This window comes from Mastomys coucha, unplaced genomic scaffold, assembly GCF_008632895.1.
Source record: "Mastomys coucha isolate ucsf_1 unplaced genomic scaffold, UCSF_Mcou_1 pScaffold20, whole genome shotgun sequence".
Taxonomy (NCBI): Eukaryota; Metazoa; Chordata; class Mammalia; order Rodentia; family Muridae; genus Mastomys; species Mastomys coucha.
This window is the reverse complement of record NW_022196903.1, coordinates 2315968-2339275: the sequence shown is the minus strand read 5'-3', so window position 1 is coordinate 2339275 and position 23308 is coordinate 2315968. Positions and strand designations below refer to the sequence as shown.

The 23308-nt window shown below is 38.7% G+C and overlaps 1 protein-coding gene across 4 annotated transcripts in view; it reads right to left on the bottom strand.

The window, feature by feature from the left end:
• The window catches only part of Dync1i1 (dynein cytoplasmic 1 intermediate chain 1), a 299060-nt gene that overhangs the window by 232959 nt on the left and 42793 nt on the right, over positions 1–23308 (bottom strand). For 2 of the 4 annotated variants that reach the window (XM_031381127.1, XM_031381129.1), the window contains 3 exons: positions 19625–19739; positions 16967–17057; positions 3827–3886 (listed from right to left, as the gene is read on the bottom strand). In XM_031381127.1, coding sequence (XP_031236987.1) covers positions 3827–3886; positions 16967–17057; positions 19625–19739 — 266 coding nt within the window. The remainder of the gene's footprint in view (positions 1–3826; positions 3887–16966; positions 17058–19624; positions 19740–23308) is intronic. The other 2 variants (XM_031381128.1, XM_031381130.1) reach the window with 1 other exon arrangement.

The window sequence follows — 23308 nt, the reverse complement described above, 5'->3', positions numbered from 1 at the left end:
CAAAGGCTAACAAGAAAGACAAGCCAGCACTTGCCCTCTGGAAGTATGGACCCACTCCAGGCTCTCCACCACAAACTTTCATCTAATGATAAAAACAAGACTCTGTCTTCTAGCTGGAAGTGAATGGACTGTGCAATAAGCATTGCTTTTCCAGCTGTTTGGAAGTCTAACTCTAACTTGTCTATTCTGGGCAGTGGAGGGCTGGATATTCATTTACTAGTACTGAGGTCTACAGAGAACAAAACAGGGATCCTGAGCATCTCTGGGGGCCTTACACTGACTCTAGACTTCTTGCTTTAGAAGTAAAGTCTAGTTCTTTCATAGAAAGAGACATACTGCACATTTCCTTTCATGTCTTTTCCAGCTGCTGTTGAAGGGTTCACTGGTCTCTTGGGTCTGATAGATAAGAAATCCTAGACCCTGGAATGGAATGAATGTGTGGATATTTCCTGTGTGGATCAACTCCACAGCTGAAGTCAGCAATAAAGTCTATTCTCTAGGATCATTCTAGAAGAATCAGATCCCAATTTACCACCTCCAGTCTGTTTGCTATCACAGAGACTGGCCTCTGGCTTGCCTATATCTGAAGGCTGTTGGGGACTGATATTTGCTCAACTCCTGCAGATTGTAAAGGATAACTAAAGTATTTAAAAGTGAATGCCATTTAAACAAGCATAAAGGAATTAACCACAGAGTCCTTTCTTAGCTTCTAGTAGAGCTAGTGGGCAATAGATAGCAGAGCCCAGATTTATCCTACAGACAGAAGGGATCACACCACACGTCAAGCAACCCAACTTTTCCAGCTTCCCTGGGAGGGACTTGTTCCTACCTTTCTTGTGTCAAGGTGCACATGGGACTTAGTGTTTTCTAGCCTCCAGGGACCCACAAAGGAAAATAGCTGTCAGCTTGTATAATTACAGAGGTTTAGGAATACTCAGCATCCCTAGATGAGGTGAGGAGAAAACATCTCCTCTCAGGGCACATCTGAGGTGATCTTGAGAAGTGATACTTTGCCTAATGTGCTGAAGCCATCGAGCTAAGGGAAATGGAGAGATAAGGAAGTACGTTTTCCACAAAAGAACAACCTGAACCTGCAGAAGCAGCACCACTGACAATGGAGACATATGTCTTACCCAGTGGAGGATTCAAAATGTCAGTCATGGAGACAATAATAATAAGGCTGGGAGTCCAGTGCTTTCAAGGTAAGTAGTACAAATTGTATATGGTAGGAAGTTCAATGGAGAGATAGAAATTTTTAAAAGGGATCAACAATATATACCATAGAACTGAATGACACATTCTGAACTAGAAAACAGTTGACCTGATCAAGAAGAAATTGTTAGGGAATTTGAAGACTGTTTACTGAAAAAAAAATGCCCAAAGAGGGGGAAAAGGAAGAGGAGGAGGAGGAGGAGGAGGAGGAGGAGGAGGAGAATTACATAGGTAGAAATGCAGGTCTATACAAGGGAATGAAGAACAGTAGAAAGCTGACCTATATGGATGAGCACTACTTTTGTCCCTGAAGTTTCTTTTCAAGAACATCAGCTGAATAAAAGACCAAATGGATTTTCTACTTATAACACCCTCAAAAGTGAAACGTTTAGTAACAATAGCACAAAGGTCAAGAGGAGAGAGACAGGCATGGAAGTAGCCTCTGTTTCCACTTTAAGAAATCAGCCCAAACACATGCAAATTAGATACAAAATAAGTAGAAGAAACAAAATGATCAAATCGAAGCAGACGTAGAAGACACTTTTGGAGGGTGACAACTGTTTGCTTTCCTGATGGCAGTGACAGTTTGATAAGCATGTAAGCATGCCAAACATCAATTTCAATAGCTCATGTATAGTATTTTCTGTCAGTTATATTTCAGTACAGCTCTTAAGTGAAGACACAGAGAAAATTACAGACTTTAAGATAAGGAAATAAAACTGTCTCAAGAAAAATCTTCTTGCCTGTGGAGCATTTCATAAACTTTGGTAGGTACCCTGAATATCAGACCTGCTAAAAAGGGAAACTGTCATGAGGCACTATTTGAAATCGTAATAATCTTTCTCCAATATTCTCTGATAATTCCTTACAAACTTTCTAAAACCAGCCCCTCTCAGTGCAGGACCTCACATCTCTTTACCTCTCTCTGACTCACTCACCACTCCAGGTGCGATGGAGCATATGAGAAGAGAGCACCAGGGATGCCCTCTCCCCAGGATGTTTTAATTAGCATGCTCAATTTCAACCTGGAAAGCAGACCAAGGTAACCACTACTACTCCTCCTCCCTAACTACTCCGCATCAGCACATACAGCTTAGCAATCCTGCAACACATCTACAGTGTATCAGCTTGAAGGTGTGCAGTACAGTCTTTGCCAGCTCTCCCCTGCTTGTTTATTTATCTTTAAAATCACGATGCCTGCCCGAAACAGTGAAAACTGTAGCTTACTATATACTGACTATTTCTCTACTTCACATAATCACATTTTTTGATTATTTTAAAATGTATATATATAATTTGAAACAGATAATGGAACAAAATATCCCAAAACGTAGTAATCTGAATTAAAAAAAATAGCCCCCAAATTAGTAATTAATTTTTTTTTCAAAAGAAATTCACAGCTGTCTTCTGAACTTATTTATAACCAGTGTGCTCATTAGTTCTTGGTTCTGTATCACTGTGAGTCAGTTACAAACTCCTGCATGCACAAAGGTCCACACATACACACACATGCCATTTAACCTGAACTGCAGAGTAGGTGCTGAAATGGATGGAAACCCAGAGACACAGGCTCAGCGAGCTGAAGAATTCAGGATAAATAATAAATAAATAAATAAGCAAACGCCCATATGGAGATACATTGATTTATTTTTGTTTTTTTTGTTTTTTTTTTTAAAGTGCTATTATAAAATGTTGAGGTTTCTATTTTGGAAGTATCCAGTCTTATGTTGGTCAATGCTGTCATGTCAAGTTGAAGGGAGGGGAAGCCATGTCCTCTATGACAGTCTTTCTCAGTTTCTGTGTAGATACTCCTGCTATGGCTGATCTATCTCATGTTCTTTTAACTGTACTTGAAGCTGAAAAAGTATACAGTCAGGTCTTCTGAGCTTGAGAGTGAGCTATGAAAGCATCCCATGGAAAACATCTCGTGTGTGACCATAGCTAACTCCAATCTTCTAAGGGAAAATGAAAACAAAACTAAAGCCCTGGTATTTCATTCCTGATGGGTGTGACTTTTCAACTCTGAAGCTACCTTTCAACCTCTGAAAGACATCATCTGAACACATTTACTTTATGAGACATTACCTCACACCAAATAATTGAATTAGTGGTCAAACTGACTTATTCTTTCACAGAATTATAGTTGTTCGTAATTTTACTGCCATTAAGAGTTTATTGTGAATTCTCTTAACAAATGAAAAAGGATGATCACAAACAGGACACAACATTTTAATACTGATCCCAGACATGATTAGTTGTTAGTAAGAGGGGAACATGGTTAGGATAAAGCCACATGTGTCCCCAATTCCAGACTTCATGTGGCACACTTCTAAGTGAAGGTAAGGACTTTGGTTTGTAATTTTCTTTTGGATCAGTGTCACTTTGCACTGATAGGAGTTACCAAGGGGTTGGGCAAAAGTCATCTTTTTGTGGTGTTGTCCACAAAGAGAGACTTTAGCCCAAGCTGTAGAAGGAGAACTAACAGAAGAAAAGAAACTTATCAAACTGGAAGTCTCAACAAAAGGAAGAAAGCAAGAGCAATAAGAGCTCTAGCATTTTAACAGAACCATAGCAAAGAAATCATAGGAGGAGGAACAAAAGAGCAGACGTATACCCAAGTTCTGAGTCTGACTGCAGCTGGAGCACTGAGGGGTCTGTGTCCCACTGCAGGGTCCTAATCGTGCAGCACAAAGGAAAAAGAACACAGAGAATTAACAAAGAGGGAGGGCAACAGAACAAACCGAACCGTGTCATTCTTCAAGGCAATGTCGTATATATACGGTACACACACAGGACATCCTCTCCACCCCCAGGGATTAGGACAAAGACAGTTAGGAATAGCTGCTTAACATCAAAAGCTATGGCTGTTTCCATGGAAGGAAGCCTACAGCCAATTATTCCAGCACCACACACGCATCCACGCATGCATGCACACACACACACACACTCACTTGGACAGATGTGTACACACACACATACACTCTACAGACTCATTGACTTGAATATATGGGCTGATGCACATTTCTCCCCTGACACCTCAGAGCCCAAACACATGTTGGAGTTCTAAGCTCTTCCATGGAGCAAAGAGAATTAAATACAGATGGATGAGAACAGTAGCATCTGGCGAAGTCAGACTTAATGGAGCATGACTGCAGGGTCTGGGGAAACAGTTGGCTTCCAAAGGTCAGTTACTACAAATATCGCACCATTGCGTTTGAAACCAATGAGTTATTTTATCCATACAGATTGTAGGAAAATGGTCCCCAGTGTTAACATTTGTCTCTGAGTTGCCAGAGATTAATTACATCTTACATTTCCTATATGTTTCATAATACATAGCACAGAATGTCAGTAATGGCGTCTACTTTCTTTTTCTATTAATAAGATGGGATAACTATTCTTTTTTAAACAGAGACCTTCTTCAGGTAGGCTCTTTATGGTTTTCAACAAAGAATCTGTCCCAGGGAAGCAGGCATGAGATCTCCTGAGAGACAACTGATGGACATTTTGTCTCTCTGTTGGGTATGTGTGCTTCAAATCTAGCCTGACTTACCAACTGGGTGACTTTGGGAATGCTGTTTAAACTCTCAGCCACTGTACCCCTTTGCTCACTAGAAATATAGACGATAAAACAACGCCTTTGGCATCTCTTTTTTTTTTATATATTTTTTTAAAGATTTATTTATTTATTATATGTAAGTACACTGTAGCTGTCTTCAGACGCACCAGAAGAGGGCGTCAGATCTCATTATGGGTGGTTGTGAGCCACCATGTGGTTGCTGGGATTTGAACTCATGACCTTCCGAAGAACAGTCAGTGCTCTTCCCCACTGAGCCATCTCACCAGCCCCATTTGGCATCTCTTAAGACATCATTGAAAACACAGGCACTCTGTTCTCACCCACTGGCTCCATATTGCAGCTTTACAAGGTTCCCAGGTCACTGTTTGAGGATCCCTGCTTGCTTTCCTTGTTTTAAAGACTTACCATGGCTTATGAGGTAATGCATGTTGTGCTTGTGGTATCTTCTGAACTACTTATTTTAGAACCCCCCTTTTCCTCTCCTACTTTAAGATGAACTGTGTCCATTTCTACATGGCTTGTATACTCTCTTCTTTCAAACTTTGGCTCCTATGTTCCTTTGTCTACTTCTCTACCTGATCTTAAGTGGGACTTCTTTTTCCTGCAGTCCCTTCTTCATAATATCCATACTTTCCTGGGATTTCATTCTATATCCCTTCATTGCTGATATTGTTTGATTCTGGACCCAAGACTCAGCATGGCAGATTATAGGAGTGCCCCTAGAACTGTGCCTGTCACAGGTGCTAACCTAGTGGAATATTTGTTGAGTGGGTGAGTGAGTGAGTCTTTCTCCCATTGTCTGCATGGATTCGATGCACTTAGAAACTTGAACAACACTTGGTCATCAGTAACTATGCTTATTGCTACCAGTAAGTATGTTTGGAGTTCCTGCCATACTTGTCTCTGAGAGTTCTGTCAGCTCCATCTGCAAAGACAGAAGGATGAACTTGCAGAGATTTCCTACTTGTCTTTTAACTTCTTACCTGAATGTTCCAAAAAAGACGAACACTGAAGTCCAGTGGTAGGACAAACTGACCACTGTTTCTTAGACCAGCAATTCTAAAGAGCCAAGGTTAATGCAGATGCCTGAAATTTTTGTTAACATGCCAATTCCTGACTAACTGAGCTGCAGTGGCTTGCAACTTTACATTTTGGGCAAGTTTCAGGAGAACTGAATGCTGCTGCTCTCTGGATCATGCTGTTTATCAGGGTCTTGACCTTGAGGTGTTAGTGAAATACAAAACACAGACTTCCAACTCAGAAAGTCTGCTTTAGTAGCTCTGGGGTGGAGGAAGGGGAGAGTCTGAGTAGCGAGTTCCCAGTGGAAAGTGCAAGGCTAACTGTGGGACAGTCTTTGGAGAATAACTGGGTAGACAGAGGCTTTTCAGTTGTCAGCATATAGGAAGCACAGCATCTGCTCCGCTCTCCCACCAGAAGCTGAAGGATAGTTTGGCATGGCCACATCCAGGCTAAAGATCCAGAATGTTTGAGGCAAGATCCAGACATGAAAATTACTGAAATCCCCTTTATGCTTCTCACATGTGGCCAGAGACAGGAACCGTTGCTCTGGAACCGTGCCATGCTTAAGCAAACATGCTCTGCCTGTTCTAGATGCAGGTTCACTTTGGTTCAAACAGTCCCTGAGATGGAAACCATCATAAGGGCTTACAGGGTTCTAACATGGTTTCTGTTACAGACAGAAGTGAAGCTTCTGGCTCTTACTGACAGAAAAGCATTTCCACATCAGGAATGGACACAGGCTAGAGACAACGTGCCTTCAAGTTTTGCTTGGTGGATGAACTTTCCTGGAATTTTCTACTCCTTTGGCATGAGAAGAACGCAGCTGTCAGAGCTCTAGTTGTGCAATTGCCTATTGAACAGATCACATGGACCAGTCAGACTCCTAGAAAGGCTGCTAACTTGTGAATTTCTATCAGAATCATCTACTTAAGAAAGAAAGATTCAGCTAGGCATGGTGGCACACACCTTTAATCCCAGCACTTGGGAGTCAGAGGCAGGTGAATTTCTGAGTTCAAGGCCAGCCTGGTATACAGAGTGAGTTCCAGGACAGCCAGGGCTACTCAGAGAAACCCTGTCTTGAAAAACCAAAAAAAAAAAAAAAGATTTAATCTGATGTTTGCATTTTAGAATATTTATTATATTTTAAACAATATGCTTATATGTGTTTGTGGTTCTATATGAGTGTGTGTGTGTGTGTGTGTGTGTGTGTGTGTGTGTGTGTGTGTGTGTGAATACAGACATCCTTGAAGCCCAGAAGAAGGTGTTGGATCCTCTGAAGATGAAGTTACAGGTAGTTGTGAGCTGAGCAGCATGTGTGCTGGGAATCAAACTCAGGTCCTCTACACAAGTGGCACGTGCTTGTAATTGCTTCGCTGCCTCTCAAGTCCCTGGCGTTTGCATGTCTAACTCGAGCAACAGAGGTGATCTATGCAAACAAATGTGTTCCACTCCATTAAGCACCCTAGCCAGTGAAGGAAAGCCCAGTTATTTTGAGCAGAAACCTGGAGGGTGAGGAGCAAAGCTGAGGATATGATCACGTGTGCTACTTTTCTTTTTTCTCTTTTCATATTTCCCATTATGATCTGCAGAGTGGTCAGGTTACCAAGAGTGTACTACTTTCTTTTTTAATTAAAAATGAACTCAAAGTCAGTTCCTTAACTAACCAGGCAAATATTGCTTTCTGCTTTCAAGGATGGCTGAAGAGCCTGTATTAAACGACCATGAAATTTTCTGTGTGCAAACCTACAGAGAAGCTACAAGGGATGAGGCCGCTTTATAAGGAGGCTGCATCTGGGCCTTAAGGTGAGAGGGTTGGGCTCTGGGTGTGGCTTGTGCTCCATCAGACAAGGTCTTGTATCCAACACAAGAAAGCGTGGGTCAAAAGCCCTTTAGTATAAGAATATTATTAGACGTCATTTTGACTTTTTATCCTCTTCCTGGAATAATTTTATTGAGCCAATTGACATAAATATTACTTTGTAACTTTATCAAGTTAGTTTACTATTCAAAATAAAATGGTAGTTCAGTCTATGGCTTCCTAGAGGATTTGGAATATTTCAGGGAATTTATTTATGGTAATGAAAGTAGTATTACAATTGTAAGTTAAATAAATAAAGTCTTATCATACCTTTTTCCATGTGGAAATAACCACATCTACTATGACATCAGTCTCATGTTTTAAGATTTCTGCTTTTTCCATCTTTATTACACACCACTGTGGAAAGCCTTAAACATTCTCCCCAGAAATCGTACCTGCTCATACTCTTTCTGGGTGTTGACTAATAAGAAAATGTCCAATAAGTATTTGGAACATAGTGGCTAAGAACTGTCATGTGTGGTGCTAACACCCAGCATAGCTGAGCCACTGACACTCTGCTGTTAACATTTAAATCAATATAGTCTTTAAAGCAATATACTAATAGACACCAAGAGCCGTAGCTGAACTGCCCTGTGGACAGGTTTTGTTTCACGAAACTCAGTCTGTAAGTAAGACTGGATCATAAAAACCGTCTTGGAGAAAGGAAAAGAAGATGCTGATGGCAGGGATTACAATGAGAATTTCTGTGCCATCAAATCCCATGCTCAATGTCAGTTTCTCGTCTTTAATCTCTCCTCTTCTCATTCTGTATCGAGGCCCTTGCTGCCTAGACAGGGTTACGCCAGCCCTTTTTACTTCTGTGCCTTACCTTAGGCTGGTGTCACTGACTGACCTCACATCTTCATCACTGTCAAACTCCAAATTCCGCCTTTCCAAATGTGCTTTGATTTTATCTGTCGACAGACCTACCCATTGGTACCTCATCTGTCTTTCTGTTCTTTATTTACCTCCACAACCCTAATTTAGACTTTCAGCTTTTCTCTTTTCCCATATGAGTGGTCAGATCTTGAAAGCATCATAAAAAATGCCACATCCCAGGACTCATCTCAAATCCATCATGCCCTGGGTTAGTAACAAGCTACTAAGTGCCTTGAGTGACAAGGGGCAGTGGGAACTAGTGATCTAAACTCATCTCCTAGAGTCTGATATTTATCTTCTGTTTACTTTCTAGTCTACATCTTATGTATATGAATGCCTCCCTCCAAGCTCAACCTTTCCAAAACATGTGCATTCTGGAAGGCTCAGCTTAAAATACATTGATCTATAGTAACACCATTCCAAAGTAATTTGTATCTCTATAAGGTATGAGTTAGAGAGGTAAATTGGCTGCTTACTAAATGATTCTCTTAGTAAATAGACAATTCAGTTGACATTGGGAGTGGCCCTGTTACCATCAGGGTTTTTTTTGTTTTTGTTTTTGTTTTTGTTTTTTTTTTAAAGCAGGAATAAATACTCTTGCTCTGAGCCCAGAAACTGGATTCCTGCCTTGTTTCTGAAAGACAATCATCACCCTTTGCTTTAGTCCCTATAACAATGTCCAGAACTTTTTCCAAAGTAGCATCCACCCTCAATTAATTTTCCCAGAATGCTTGTCTCTCTCTGGACCACAGATGTCTTGCCTTTAGTTGAGCCTTCATCTGAAACCTATATCTATCCTGCACCAATCTCATCCAGATTTATGTATGCTACTGACACATACACAAATAGATATTTTCCGAGTATCTAATACATCACTAGGGACAGTAAAAATGAATTCAAATCACCTCTCCCAATAATAATATTACAAATCTCTCAATGGTGATTTTTGGATAATGCTTTATGCCATTACTGTTCATCTCTATAAATACACATAATTGAGAACTATAAATTAGAACAACATTTCCTTAGATGGCTTCATTAAATCTACTAGAAGGAGGTTCTCTCTCTAAGAACAAATCAATTTTGTGTTTCTTGAAGACCTGGCATAGTGTCTTACAGATCATGAAGTCTCAACTATTCATTGACAGAAGTGATGAATGAATGAGCCAATGAAGGCTCATGCCTGCTTTTCCTGTAGATGGGTGTGAAGTATGACAGTCAGCTTGGTGTAAGTGGATAGTTTTTATTTCCTCTTTTAAAAAATAAAAAAAAAAATGAATCAGAGTGTGTCTGCCTTACTTTTTAAATATCTACCAAAGCATTTTTGTTATTAATTCAGCACATATTTATCTTTTGTTTTTATCAACATATATTTTCATTGTGACATATATATATATGTGTGTGTGTGTAATGAATTTTGATTAGATTTACCTCCATTCCCTCTCTTATTCCCCTCCCACTCCTTATGATTTCTTTCCTCTTCTTAGCTAACCATCTTTCTACCTAGTGTCTGAGTGTGTCTGTGTGTGACCCAATATGTTAAATAATTCAATTATGTATGTCCTGATGTCAGAATATGCCCTTGGGAGGTATTTCAGACCCATTACCACTCTGAAGAAGAAAAACCTATCATTAAAGTGTTGGCTATGTTACTGTTTTGTCCTGAGGATCAAAAGAAGTCCTCATCTTCTGGGTCCTAAACAATTTTAAGAAATCCCTGCAACTGGAATCCAGGGTCCATGTACTTCCTGTTCTTGCCAAGATGGAGATCCAGGTTAAGGGTAGGACCCAGTGTCCTCCTGTGTATCAGAATTGTTCTGAACTCCGGACTCACAAGTTGCCACTAGCTCCAAATGAGACAAGGAAAAAGAATTTAGGCTAACACAAGTATAGCCCCAAGCATAAATCTTCCGTCAATGTCTTACTCAGATACATAATTTTTTAAATGCCATTTCTAAAAGCAAAACACTAAATAATTAGGGGCATTTTAAAATCCATCCTATCAACCTGTCACATTCATTAAAATGATGTCAAGTAAGGCTGCTATTTAGATAACTAGTTAATGTTTTACCTCTCAGTATTTCCTTATTTGGGACTGGCAATGATGTAGATAAAGATTGTCTTATTTCTTATTATTTTCTTAGAAATTATTTTTCTTAGAATCAAAACTGGAACATTGCAATATATGCTTCTATCAGATTCTCTCTGAAAGTTTCCTTTCTTTATTCTCCATGTCAGACTCTTCGTCCTAACACCCAAGCCTCATACAAGGTGCCACGGAGGCCACATAAAGCCACTAGGGTGCCCCTTTGAGCTGGACTCAAAATGAAATGAAGAATTTCCAGCATAGCAAAGGACATGTTCTCTCCAATCTTACACAGAATCTACTGCCAAGCAAGTGGTTTCTCTGGAAGGAGGCACAGCGTCCACTGCCAAAACAGATGCTTGGTTTCTGAGCAGTGCCATGTCAGAGGCACAGCACATTCTGCCTGAAGACAGAGCCATAGGAGGTTAACATTTTAATTTATCAATTAATATGCTACATAGGGAGAAAAGAAATTTTATATCATAATCTTAGCCAGAGAGAGTGACCTTTAAAACAACTTATGTTTTATTAGTTTTAATTGGGTGTGTATATGTTTATGTATGTGTATCTATATGTGTACATGTACATGTGACTGCAGCTGCCCGCAGAGGTCAGAATAAGGCACTAGATCTCCTGCAACTGGAATTACAAGTAGTTGTGAGTTGTGAGTCCTGGGTGCTAGGAACAGATCTCAGATGAGCCATTGCTCTCTCATGCTCCCAATAAGACTAAATTTTAGCTTCAAACCAGTGTCTTTAGTTTCTCTGACATCCAATGAACTGACAGTGTCCTGTGAAATTCTCCTCAAATAATGATAATGTGTGAGTGCTTGAATAAACACAATTTGATGGTTTTATTCAATTTTGGATAGTTTTTTAGTTACTTTGTAACATTTTCATCCCTATGGAGCTTTTGATACTTTCCTTTTGACTTCTAATTTTGCTATGACAGATGACAATGACTTCATTGAAGTGGTCAAAAGTCCCTAAGTGTTCTGTAGCTCCAGGGAATCCTGAGGAATCTGATTATGGACAAGGATAAGAGTCCCAGAGATACTCTGTCAGGTGTTAAAGTGCTAGAACTCTCTGAAACAACAGATACTGATAAATGGGAGGACAGGCACCCATTCCAAGTATTTTGGAATATTTATATTGGAGGCAATTAAGGAAATTAGAAGATTATGTTATTAGATTAAAGATAAAAGTTGAAATAGAAAAATAAAGATTGTTGACTATAAAAATAATGCATGCAGGTGCTATTGATTTTTTATAAAATGCATATGATGTCATAGATATTATATGAAAGAATACTCAGTATGGTGTTCATCGCTGGTGGTAGGGTAATTCTGTTTAATGTTCTTATTTTGACTTGTCTATGCTTTATAATGATATCACATGCACAGACAGTATTTCAATAGTGATTACTAAAAATAAACATCAGGTAGCTGGTGGGATGGCTCAGTCAGAAAGGTTCCTGACACATAAGCTTGAGGTCCAGCGTTCGGTTTCCCAGCAATCCTTGAAAACCAGATGTGCTACACATATCTGCAACCAGTAGTTGGGTTGAGACACAGAGACAGGTGGACCACTGCATCTCATTGACCAGCCAGCCTACAGAATTGGTGAGATCAGGTTCAGAAAAAGACCTTGTCTCAAGCAGTGAGATGGAAAGCCATTGAAGAGGAAACCTAAGGCCTCTGCACACACATTCACAATCACATGCACGTGCTCAAGTGTTAGTTACCAATAAGAACACACACATGTCCAGACACAAACATACAGAGATAAATGAATGAAAAGTTATAATAAAAATGATTGATGGGGTGAAATATTTCTATTTTTTTTGAAAATAGAATTTGATGTTAAGACTACAGATAGGCAATGGACAAACAAACAAACCAAAAAAAAAATAACCAAAGTGCCAATTACTATTATTATCATTCTGCATGCCATTTATGAAAAGCAAACATCGGAGATCGTTTTTTCTGGCTACGTTGAGTATTTTGTTTATGTGCCAGGAAACTATGACATTGTTACAATAAATGACCAGACACTATGCAATTACCTTGAGAGGCTGTTATATGTGGAATCATTTTAAAAAGTTCTACTGTGATTCAGACTTGAGGTCCTAGTGAACATTATGAGATCAATACACCTTCCACAGTTTTCAGGGCAGCACAGTTGCTGGTTTCTCTGCGTTTTGTTGTTGTTGTTGTTGTTTTTGTTTTTTTGTTTTTTTTGTTTTTTGGGTTTATTTTTTTGAGAATGTCAAGATTCCCACAGCAAAACAGGAAAAGAGAGTAAATATGCAGCCCTTTATGAGCCAACCATGTAAAAGAAAGGAATCAATATGGGCTGACGGTACATGTACATAGATTCATCTCTGTTTCATAAGCTGAATGTAAATGAGCAAGGCTTGGGCAACTCTTGTGATAAAGACTTTAAATCTAGCTTTGTCCTGGTGTTCAAAATGTTTACACAATTACTTGGATGAAGATATGAGCACGCTTATCAAATTTGATAATGGCATATACATTCTCCATGAGAAGAATTTAATAAAATCTCTTCCCACTTGAAAAATGACTAAATATAAAACAGCATATCATTTCAACAATAATATCTAAAATTCACAGTTACTATGTCATGCTACTTCCAACATTCATTTGCTTCATTTTCAGTATATTCTTCTGAGGCATTTATACTAGTTCTTTGAGATAATATAAGGTGCAGACTTAGCTTATGAAAACTCATGCAAATCAGCTTGGGACAAAACAAGAACTTCAACTGTGTTTGTTCTGTGTAAACTTGAAAACAATGACCAATGTTCACCATGTCTCAGTGATATCATTGATACAAAAAAAAAATGAGGTGATGAACTCATCAATTCAAAATCATCCTCAAAATGCTTATCTTATGGATTCAACTTCAAATTCAGTTCTCACTGTCAAAGAACTATTATTTCTCAAGGAAGACACAAATTCAAATAAACAGAAGTCAGTCTTCGAAGTCTGAGAAGTATCTATTATTCAATTGCAGTTCTTTTATTCAATTTCAGTGCACAGAGAACAATTTAAAGGGTTCAGACTAATATTCTTTATCATATAGAGCAAACTGCTTAAGGTTAAACTTATGAATGGGGGTCTGGATTCTTCAAGCATCCTCTCTATATGCTATAATACCTATGCTTCCCCCTTTATTTTTTTAATACATTAGCTACTCTTGCATTTTTATCAACAATTATCAATCAATCATACCAAACACATATAGCATCCTCTTTGCACTGTGTGGTTTTCTAGTTGTATAGATTAAGTCTTTTATAAAAAAATTATGTTTATAAGTAAAATTACCCTTTCAAATGCTTTATTAATATAACTTATTTTTAATTCTAAGAGCCTGTTATTTGCCCAATACTATTAACTTAGAAATAATTGATTATTATAAAAATCCATCAAAAAAATCCATCAAAAGAAGGAGGAAACCATCCTGAATAGAAGTTGTGAATGAGATATGGGATATAAAACCAAAAACCAGAAATTGTAAAACAAATTAGAACACTTGAAGTTTTAAATTCAATATTTAATTCATACCAGTATAATTAGGAATTATTTTGTATTTTTATTTAAATTATTTATTGCTTTCAAAATGAGTAAAACGAGACTTTGGTAAACTTTTTATTTACAATTCAGTATTTATTAAGGGACATGAAGTATGATATTTTTCTTCTGGCTCTCATAAGACATTTTCAGTTTGAGCTTTAAATCCTTGCAAGGGAATAGCAGAATTTATGTGTACCTTGAGCTACAAACAGATGTGTTAGCTGGATTCCTGAATCTTTCAAAAAGATTTTGTATTCTAAGCAAATAGGCAAACTTCAGCATGCAGGAGCATCAGCACCTTCCCAGTGTGGGTCTGTGAGGTGTTAAAGATGATAGGAACCTTTCAAAAATGTCACTGCTACATAAGAAGAAACGCATTTAAAATGGAATTCTAAAATCTGGAGGAGGATATTCTCCCATACTGCAACATGTGCCTACTTTACTAAATCTATCTAGAACTTTACATTCCAAACAAGCAAACGTGTCCTAAATATTCCTAATTCTTCTTCTCAGGAAGGCTTCATGCTTGTTGTTGTTGTTGTTGTTGTGTTATTGTTTTGTTTTGTTTTGTTTTTGGAAATGATTCTTTTTTTTTTCCCCACTGCTAATTTTCTTGAATTCTATTGAAATCATGAAAGTGGACTTTTTGGAGGGGTTTGCTCTCTGGCTCTTAGCTACCTACTCTCTTCAGAATTTGGCTACAATGAAGTGAAACTTGCTAGAGTTGACTCTGGCGAAAAGGAACTGCCTCTCTCCTTTAAATCAATTCACTAGGTTTAAACATGAGACACATGTGTGCACGCGTGCACGCACACACACACACACACACACACACACACACACACACCTTTAAGAAGGGGAAAGGAAAGAGGGGTCTTGTGAGGAGCAGCACTTGCTACTGTCCCCAGAGTGGTGACAGCAGGGGTCAGCTTTTTAGCACAGGACAGCACAGGTTAGCAAATTTTCAAAGAGACTTCATCAACTTGTGAAGTCAGTTATAAAATTTCATGCAGCCAACTGCAGCCCCCAAAGCTGAGCAAAGTGACACAGACACATCTTTGTATAGAAACAGTCAAGTGTCTTAAGGAGAGGCCATGGAGCCCCAAGGAATGTGACCGCCTTATGTCAGCTCTCAAGTAAATGTTAAATCTTATCCAACTATGTTGTTATTACTGTCACCCTTCAAAGACCTTCTGAAGCATTCAAAGCAACAGATGACAACAGACATATGCTGCCCCAAATCACAAGGGCAATTTGCTAAAATAACCAGCTTTTGCCCCCATACAAGTCTTTCATTCTTCTAAAACTGAAAGCAGTGCCCACTGCTTCCAGAGGTCTGCCAAAACAGGATGCTCTTGTCTGAGCACAACACTGGTCAGGCACTCCTGAAGGACTTCTGATCTTACTATTTCATTTCTGAAAGAAAAATACAAATATATAACTCAGGGCAGATCTGGATGGTTTTCAGAGTATGTCCTGGGGTGTGTGTGGGGGGGTGGGTTGAGCTGGCTTTGAATTCATGATCCTCCTGCCTCAGTTTTTTGAGTACTTGGATTTAAGAATGTGCCTTCATTTTCTGCTTAGCCACAGTTTCCCCAACCAATTTGCCTTAGTCTCTATGGAAATAGTGTATAATTCAAGAAAAAAATGCATATGAAAATGGATTGTTTGGAAAAATAAAAGTGCAATGTTTTGTATAACTCTTCTAGTATGGTAGTTAGATATGTCCATGGGTGGGGAAAGGTTGAAAGGTTCATTGACAACCAAAGGCTAGCTTGTCTTGAGTGCAGTGAAGAGGGGGGCCCTGTTTCCTTTATTTGAAGCTTGATTCAAATATTTTATAATCTCCCTATTAAGAACCAGAAAGAGGTCACACCCTGCGAGCCATAGGTCACACGCTCATGCTTTTACTTAAAGTAATTTCTAGCTTCCTGTGAAAAACTAGGAGATGTCGACAAAGTGAGTCCATGTTGCTATAGAGCTCAAATTTCTTGAACTTGGAGGAAGATCAGCTGCCATCTGAATAGTGGAGTGCTGACTCACAGGGTTCTACAAGTCTCTGCTCCACACTCACACATATCACCATCATGTTGCACCTGCATATGGGAATCCCAGAGAACACAAGCAAAGTAGAACCCAATCTCAACAGAGACATGATTCTATCATAGCGTCTTTCTTCTCTCCACCCCTTTCCATTTCAGAGATTCCTCCAAGTGCTCCAATTAGAGCATACCCACATCCTATCTCAGAAAGCTCTGAACACATGGAGTGTAATACAAGGTTGGTCGCTGACTCCCTCAGTAACGGCAGTGAACACCTGCTAAAATTCACAACAGAAACACAGCTTTGACGAATGATTTTTCCAATTTGTCAGTTCTCGTAAATAATCTAGAAGCTTGAGAAATGAAGAGTAGGGTTAGAAACTAAGTCAAATTGAACAATGAAAAGCTGAGAATATGTTCATTGGAACTTTGGTTCTTCTCTGTTTCTCTTAGGCCTAAGCTAATGGGGATATTGATTAATGAAGATGCATGGTCTTTAGGAGCCAACTCAAAGAAGGATGGTATTATTATTTCCAGTGGTCACAAGAACCATTCTGTCACTAAATATTGCAATTCAGCATGAATTAAGCATGGGAGAGGATATAACAGGTACATGCACATCTGAAGGCATTTCAACAGTGTTGTCTTGTGACATTGACATACCACCATGGCCTTTTAGAAGGACAATTCTTACCTTGTTAATGGCCCCAGATCGCCCGAGTCTTGGCTTCCAGCTTCACTGGGAGTGCTCACTGATTTCGAAGAGGGAGACATAGGGGTTGGGACTAAATAATGAAAATAACAGGTATCCCATGTTAAAAAATGCAGCGGCTGCACTGGGGAAGAGCAGTGTCAGACAAATCAAAACAAATGGGCCCAAATTAAAGTGGTTGTATGGCCAGGAGAGATAGAGATGGGATAAAGAAAAAAAAAAGGAAAGAAAAGGAAGAGAGTCAAGTGAATTTTTCATATTTTGGAAAATGAGAGTCTGAAATGAATTTAGACAGAATTAACTTAGGGAGTCCAAGGCCACGTCCACCTAACAAAGTAAAATGGAGAACCACAATAGCTATCCAGATAGTTCAACCTACGTTTCTTTGGTAGGAACTATCGAGTTCATTCTAATTCTTCATTTTATTTTGTTAGTATAGATGTGACCTATTTAAAAGACAAGGTGTCTATAAAACTTTAAACATTATGAAATTGGATGAGCCTAAATAATTTTAAATGCTCAAGAGTGGTGAGAGATCTGTTGAGTGTCTAATTTGGAGAGAAACGTATGGGTTCATGGTGGATAAACAACTTTGTGCTGAGACTGTGTGACAGAGGGGAAGGGTAAATGTTGAGCCTGGTAATTTAAAAATCTCTTTCAAAACAAAGGAAAATGCTAGCCTGCTTTATTTTTACATTTAATGAATGGTTTCATCCCACCCTACTTTCTACTTCACTTGGGGCTTTGTTTTCCTTTGTCCCTGGCAGCCCTCATAGATACTGACACAAGAACAGAAGTGAACTACCACCAGGAGGGTGGGAGAAAGAAAGATGCTCAAAGATCCAGGTCAGCTGACAATTTGAGCAAGGATAATAAAGGGAAAATAAAACAAAATAATACAAAGAAAACAGAAATGTGCTTTCTTTCTGCAACCTCCACATCTAAGCCAAATGTCCATCAGCCCCTTGCTGCAACCAATGGCTCCAGGCCAGGCAATTCAGGGGACTCATCACACACGCCAAGGAAGCCATGTGCAAAAAGAAGCTTCAGTGCATGAACATAGAATCCCATTTGCTTTCAATCATGTGCAATTTCCTTTTATTTATTTAGTCAAAGGTTTAACAGGTTTTTATTGTCTCTCCCCTCAAGTTCTGTACCACAATGACAGAACTGCCAAGGAACTGGGCATTTCCTTGTGGTTCTTCAATTCATTATCTGATTAATTGAATCTGCATGCTAAGGCAGAGGGAAAGCTGGAGAGAGAGATGAAAAATGGGCCCTTTTGGAAAGGATTAATAGCTGAGAAGGTAGTTACAGACTGGGGATACTCAAGTATTTTGTTTTTTTTTTTTTTAAATTTAATCACCAGCTTTATGCAGGATAAGGGGTGATTGGATATACCTCTACTGGATTTAACCAGTGTTGACATAGCAACTACAACATTTCAGACTATTTTGAAGCCAAAATATAATTGATCGATAGATGTCTAATTTACATCACATGTCAGCTAAGTACAAAGAGGTTTGCTAACTTCTCAAAGAAGATCCACCAGCCAAATCCCCTATAGATTACACCTTGCATAATAAGAAGTTAAACAAAATCTAATTTTATAAGGGCTCATTATAGCAATAGACACATGCTTTTTACATGCAATTGAGATACACTGTTATGCTTTTTAGTAGGATTTTAGTTTTATGTTTATGCACTAAATCATATTTACCAATCTTAATTTTATGTTGGATATATTCTTTTTCTTATTTATATTGATTACTTCACAGAGCTAATTTTTTCTTAATTTAAGTATTTATGAGAATAAAAGGAATTTTATTTTAATATGGAATCCAAGAATGGAATTAAAAGATGAAACATTTTAAATGGCCTTGATATAGTATTTATTCCTATGCAGAATTTAAATGGTTTTATTTTTAATGTATTGGATATTATGTAGTTTTACAGACACCTTCAGATTATTTTTAGATGTATGGAAGATAAATAAATAAGAGAAAAATAAAACAACCCATGAAGATACACAAGATAGTGGCAGAATAAGCTCATGCAAACTACCTTTAACAAATAAAATAAAAATTAATCTAAACCCAGATCTCCATGACAAAAGACTTCATAGACAATCAACTAGAAATGAATGAGTTGGAGGAGGAAATGTTGCGGTGGAAAGGTCAACTAACAATAAAATCAAGGTTCACACGAGCCAAATGAATTTAAACAAATTTCCCACTGAACACTATTTTCATCATGGAATAATTCTGTCTCTAGTGTTCACAGTATTTGTAACCAGATTAACACTATCTATATAGGCAAAGATAGGTTGGGATTCACCAAAAATCCCAAGATATCTTCTACATACTCACTTAACAATATAAACGAATCTGCTAATTACACAAGGGAAAATTATTAGCATATAATCAGCCAGTATAACATTAGCAACTGCTGATGACTGTAAGCGTCATTCCCATCTCCTTCCAGCCCTCTCAGTTCTAAAATGTACATGCAACTAGGGCAGTAAGCCCCAGATTTTCTTAAGCATAGAAAACAACAATAAATCTAACACTTAAGAGCACAGTAATGCTGGACATGGTATATCTACACAAGAGGAATAGTAATGCAAGCTTTGGGAAGTACCTAGAGGGGGCTCCGGTGATATGCCAATGCTCTGAAGCAAAGCTTCCGTCTCCCGTCGTTTGCGATCCAGATCAGAGTCATCTTGAACAGGCTCTTTTTTCTGCTGCATATCTGCCTAAAAGATTTGATATCAGCAAGGAAAGTTAGTGATGTAACCAGGGGCAAGATTTTCTTTGATGAAGTGGAAAACACCTGGAGCAGAGACCAGGCAGAGCACTCCATAGATATAATTATGTGTGGAGGATGAAAACCACCCTAACTGCTCAGTTAGTAACTGACAGGGGCTCTCTCTTTTGGTTGAGGTATTTTCTCCTCTATCACATGGTACATATGAAAGTTTTCCAGGCTAGTAAGATGCACGTAATGGCACCTGCGTCCAAGCCTGACTCCCCAAGTTTGAGTTCTTAGAGCCCTTACAGTGGGAAATGAACCGACTTGTGTGCCACACAAAACGCACTCACACAAAACAAATAAAATGCAATAAGGAGAAGTAGATCGGGAAACTTTCCGGGATTTGGAAGGAACCATCAAGGCGAACTATTTCTGAATGGGGTTATTATAAAAGTAAATCTTGTCTGTTTTGGCCTCTATGCTCCTGCTGGGACACTGGTTCCTGTTCGGTACCTCTTAGTAATATGCATATTACAGAAATATAAATTTCTGGAATCTAACTGGAAAGTAAAAAATAAGACTATTTATAGAAATTGGTGGCTATAAGTTTTATTATTTATGTTGGTGATAAAAGCTCATATATGGTAGAATACAGGGCAATACATTATTGCCCAATACATTATTGCCCTGGGTCTTTAAACAAACAAACAAACAAACAAAAAACTAGATTCAGATTTCCACAGGGGCCATTAACACATTAACTCAAAATACTTAGTAGGAAACCATAGTGCAGATAACAAACTCTGCTTAAGAGTTTCTTTTGTGAATTATCTAGAACACAATCTGAATGAGACTCATGTGAGATTTTATGCCTATTGAGGTTTTTATAGGATGATGACAAACTAAAATGGTAGCTATAAAAATCAAGGGACTTCGGTGTCTGTTCTCTCTCATCCCTCCTCCTGCTACGCCTTCCTCTATCCTGCCCTCTGATTCCTCACTCCATGTAACCATTCATGTTTCATTATTACCCCATTATACCACTGCATCCTGTCTCCTCTCCTTTAAAACTGCCCCACGTTCCCTAAGTCATTTCTTGACCTTTATGTGTATCTCGAATGGAACGCATGTATGCAAAGACCCTAAGCATCCAACCACTGGTATTTTCTGGGTCTGAGTTACCTCATTCAGAATGATTGCCTCCAGTTCCTTCTATTTACCTGATAATGTCATGATTTTTTTTCTTAACAGCTGAATAACTTTTGACTGTGAAAAAGTAGTTAATTTTCATTACCCGCTGTTCATCAGCTGATACACACCTAGGATGTTTTGAGTTCCAAAATAGTATGGATAGGGTGACAGTGAACATGAGTGTGGAAATATCTCTGTAGTAGAATATAGAGTCTTTGAGACATATGTCCAAGAATGATATAGCTAAATCATGGGAGAGATTTATTTTAAGTTTTCTGGGGAAGATTTCCACTGATCACACTCATTTTTCCAAGGCCAATAGATGATTGAAAAAGACAGGGTGGAGAGATTATAACGAAACAGAAGTAATGAATGGCTAAAATGAAACTGTTTCTAGATCTAACAGAGAAGTTTCAAGCATGAGTTCATAGTGCTTATGACAACAATCACAAAATGTGGGTAAGGGCTGGCAAAGTAAACTACAGCATTGGTCAGAAGAGGGCATGACGTGTCACCTCTAGCTGAGGGGCCATCAGCAGCTGATAGCTATCAGGAGATGGACAGTCAGTTTTCTTTAAGAGTATGGTACTGGTGTGTAGACCATGCTTCAGTGGATGGCCACACACCCAAAAATTATACAGGAAGCAAACATGAGTTAATAAGTTTAAAAAGGTAGCATGGGTCTTAGAGGAGGGTCAAAGATGATAAAATTGCATTGTGTGGAACTCTGAAATAATTAGCTAAAATATTTATAAAAGGAACATGAGGAAAGGTATTCTAAATGGGATTGTAACTAAGGACATTTGCCCAACTCTGCATCAGGAGAACACTAGTATCTACTTCACAAGCAGCCTTTATGAGCCCACACGTGAAGCTCTCTTGAAGCCTATGAAGCCGACTATCCTATTAATTATTAGACATCCTTTATTCTTCATTGGTGTTGGGCATCCTAGTGGGTATATTGCCTCAATGAGTAGAATTAATTTCTATGTGCCGAGACAGAATAATGCAGGAAGTTTTGGCTTGCCTCAGACAGTATCCTCCAATTTTATTATAAGACCAGTGTGTATCTATACATAGCTCTGGGTCCAACACTTCTGTTCCTATTCATCTTGGCCTTAAAGTGCACTTCCATTTGCGCAGTCTATCTGTCATTAGGGAGAGAACTGTCATTTGGCATCTAAATAGAGCTTAAGAGATTCTTAAAAGATTTCAGCCTTTTCACAGCACATCCCATTCTTAAAAGGCAATTCTGTCTCTGTGATGATACTAAAATGCACGCTCTTTTCCAATTATGACATTTAAACAACAGAAGCATATTCCAATGTCAATGTGCACAACAAGCAAAGACAGAGCTGAGAAAAAAAAAAAAAACGACAAGGATCTCCAAACATTTTCACTTTTTATACAGTTAAAAAAGAAGGACATGGGGGGGGGAGGGAAAGATGAATGAAAATAGATGTGGTATAGCCTCTGTTGAAATACAGGTTAGGAAAAACCTAAAGAAAGTAAAACCCACCTTAGATTTACTACATGGAGTAGTATGGTATTTTAGAGATGAGCTTAGCCTCAACTGAACTCTAGGTTTTACTGAGAGCAATATAATTGTTCTGTTTACCATAAGGTGTTCATACATGGGTGAGTGCCTGAGATATAGTACATAGTAAAAATGTGATTAATATCTGACTTTGGCAGGCATTATTTTATGGTCATAGACTCATAGGTGAATATATTTCTTAGGTTAATTTCTTTCAACTACATTCCATGTAGTGGCCTCTTCCTTCACAACACTCCTGGGAGTAGGAGATATTTAGAGGCCTAGAAATTCAGAGCTCACAAAAGCCATTTCTGTCTACAAAAACGTACTGAAGGAAGACAGTATCCATGGAAATGGCAGGAGCTAGTGAAGACTTCGCAGAGCAGTGAAAATGATCTGCCTAGTCTTTTGGCAGACCAAACTTTCTGCCAGAGGCATCCTGTGTGGAAGGGACAGCTCTGGCTTGGGGTCTGAGATTTATTCTAATTTTAAATAATGTGCCTTCAAGAGATATAATAGAGGCCAAATTATGTGTCAGCATGGGCAATATCCATTGTACCAAAACAGTATCCCCAAATGCTCACTTCCTCTGTACTAAGTGTGTATCCCACACATTGTCTGCTTTGTCTTCCTTACAAGATTAACTTTTTACATGTATTTATTTAGGTGAGTGGGACTGCAGAGGTGGAGTGGGCACATGCCACAGCATGGATGTAGAGGTCAGAGGAAAACTTGTAGGAGTTGGTTCTCTCCTTCCACAAAGTGGAATCTAGGGCTCAAACTCAGGTCAACATGCTTGGTGGCAAGTGCTCACACCTGCTGAGCCATCTATCTCTCTCTCTCTC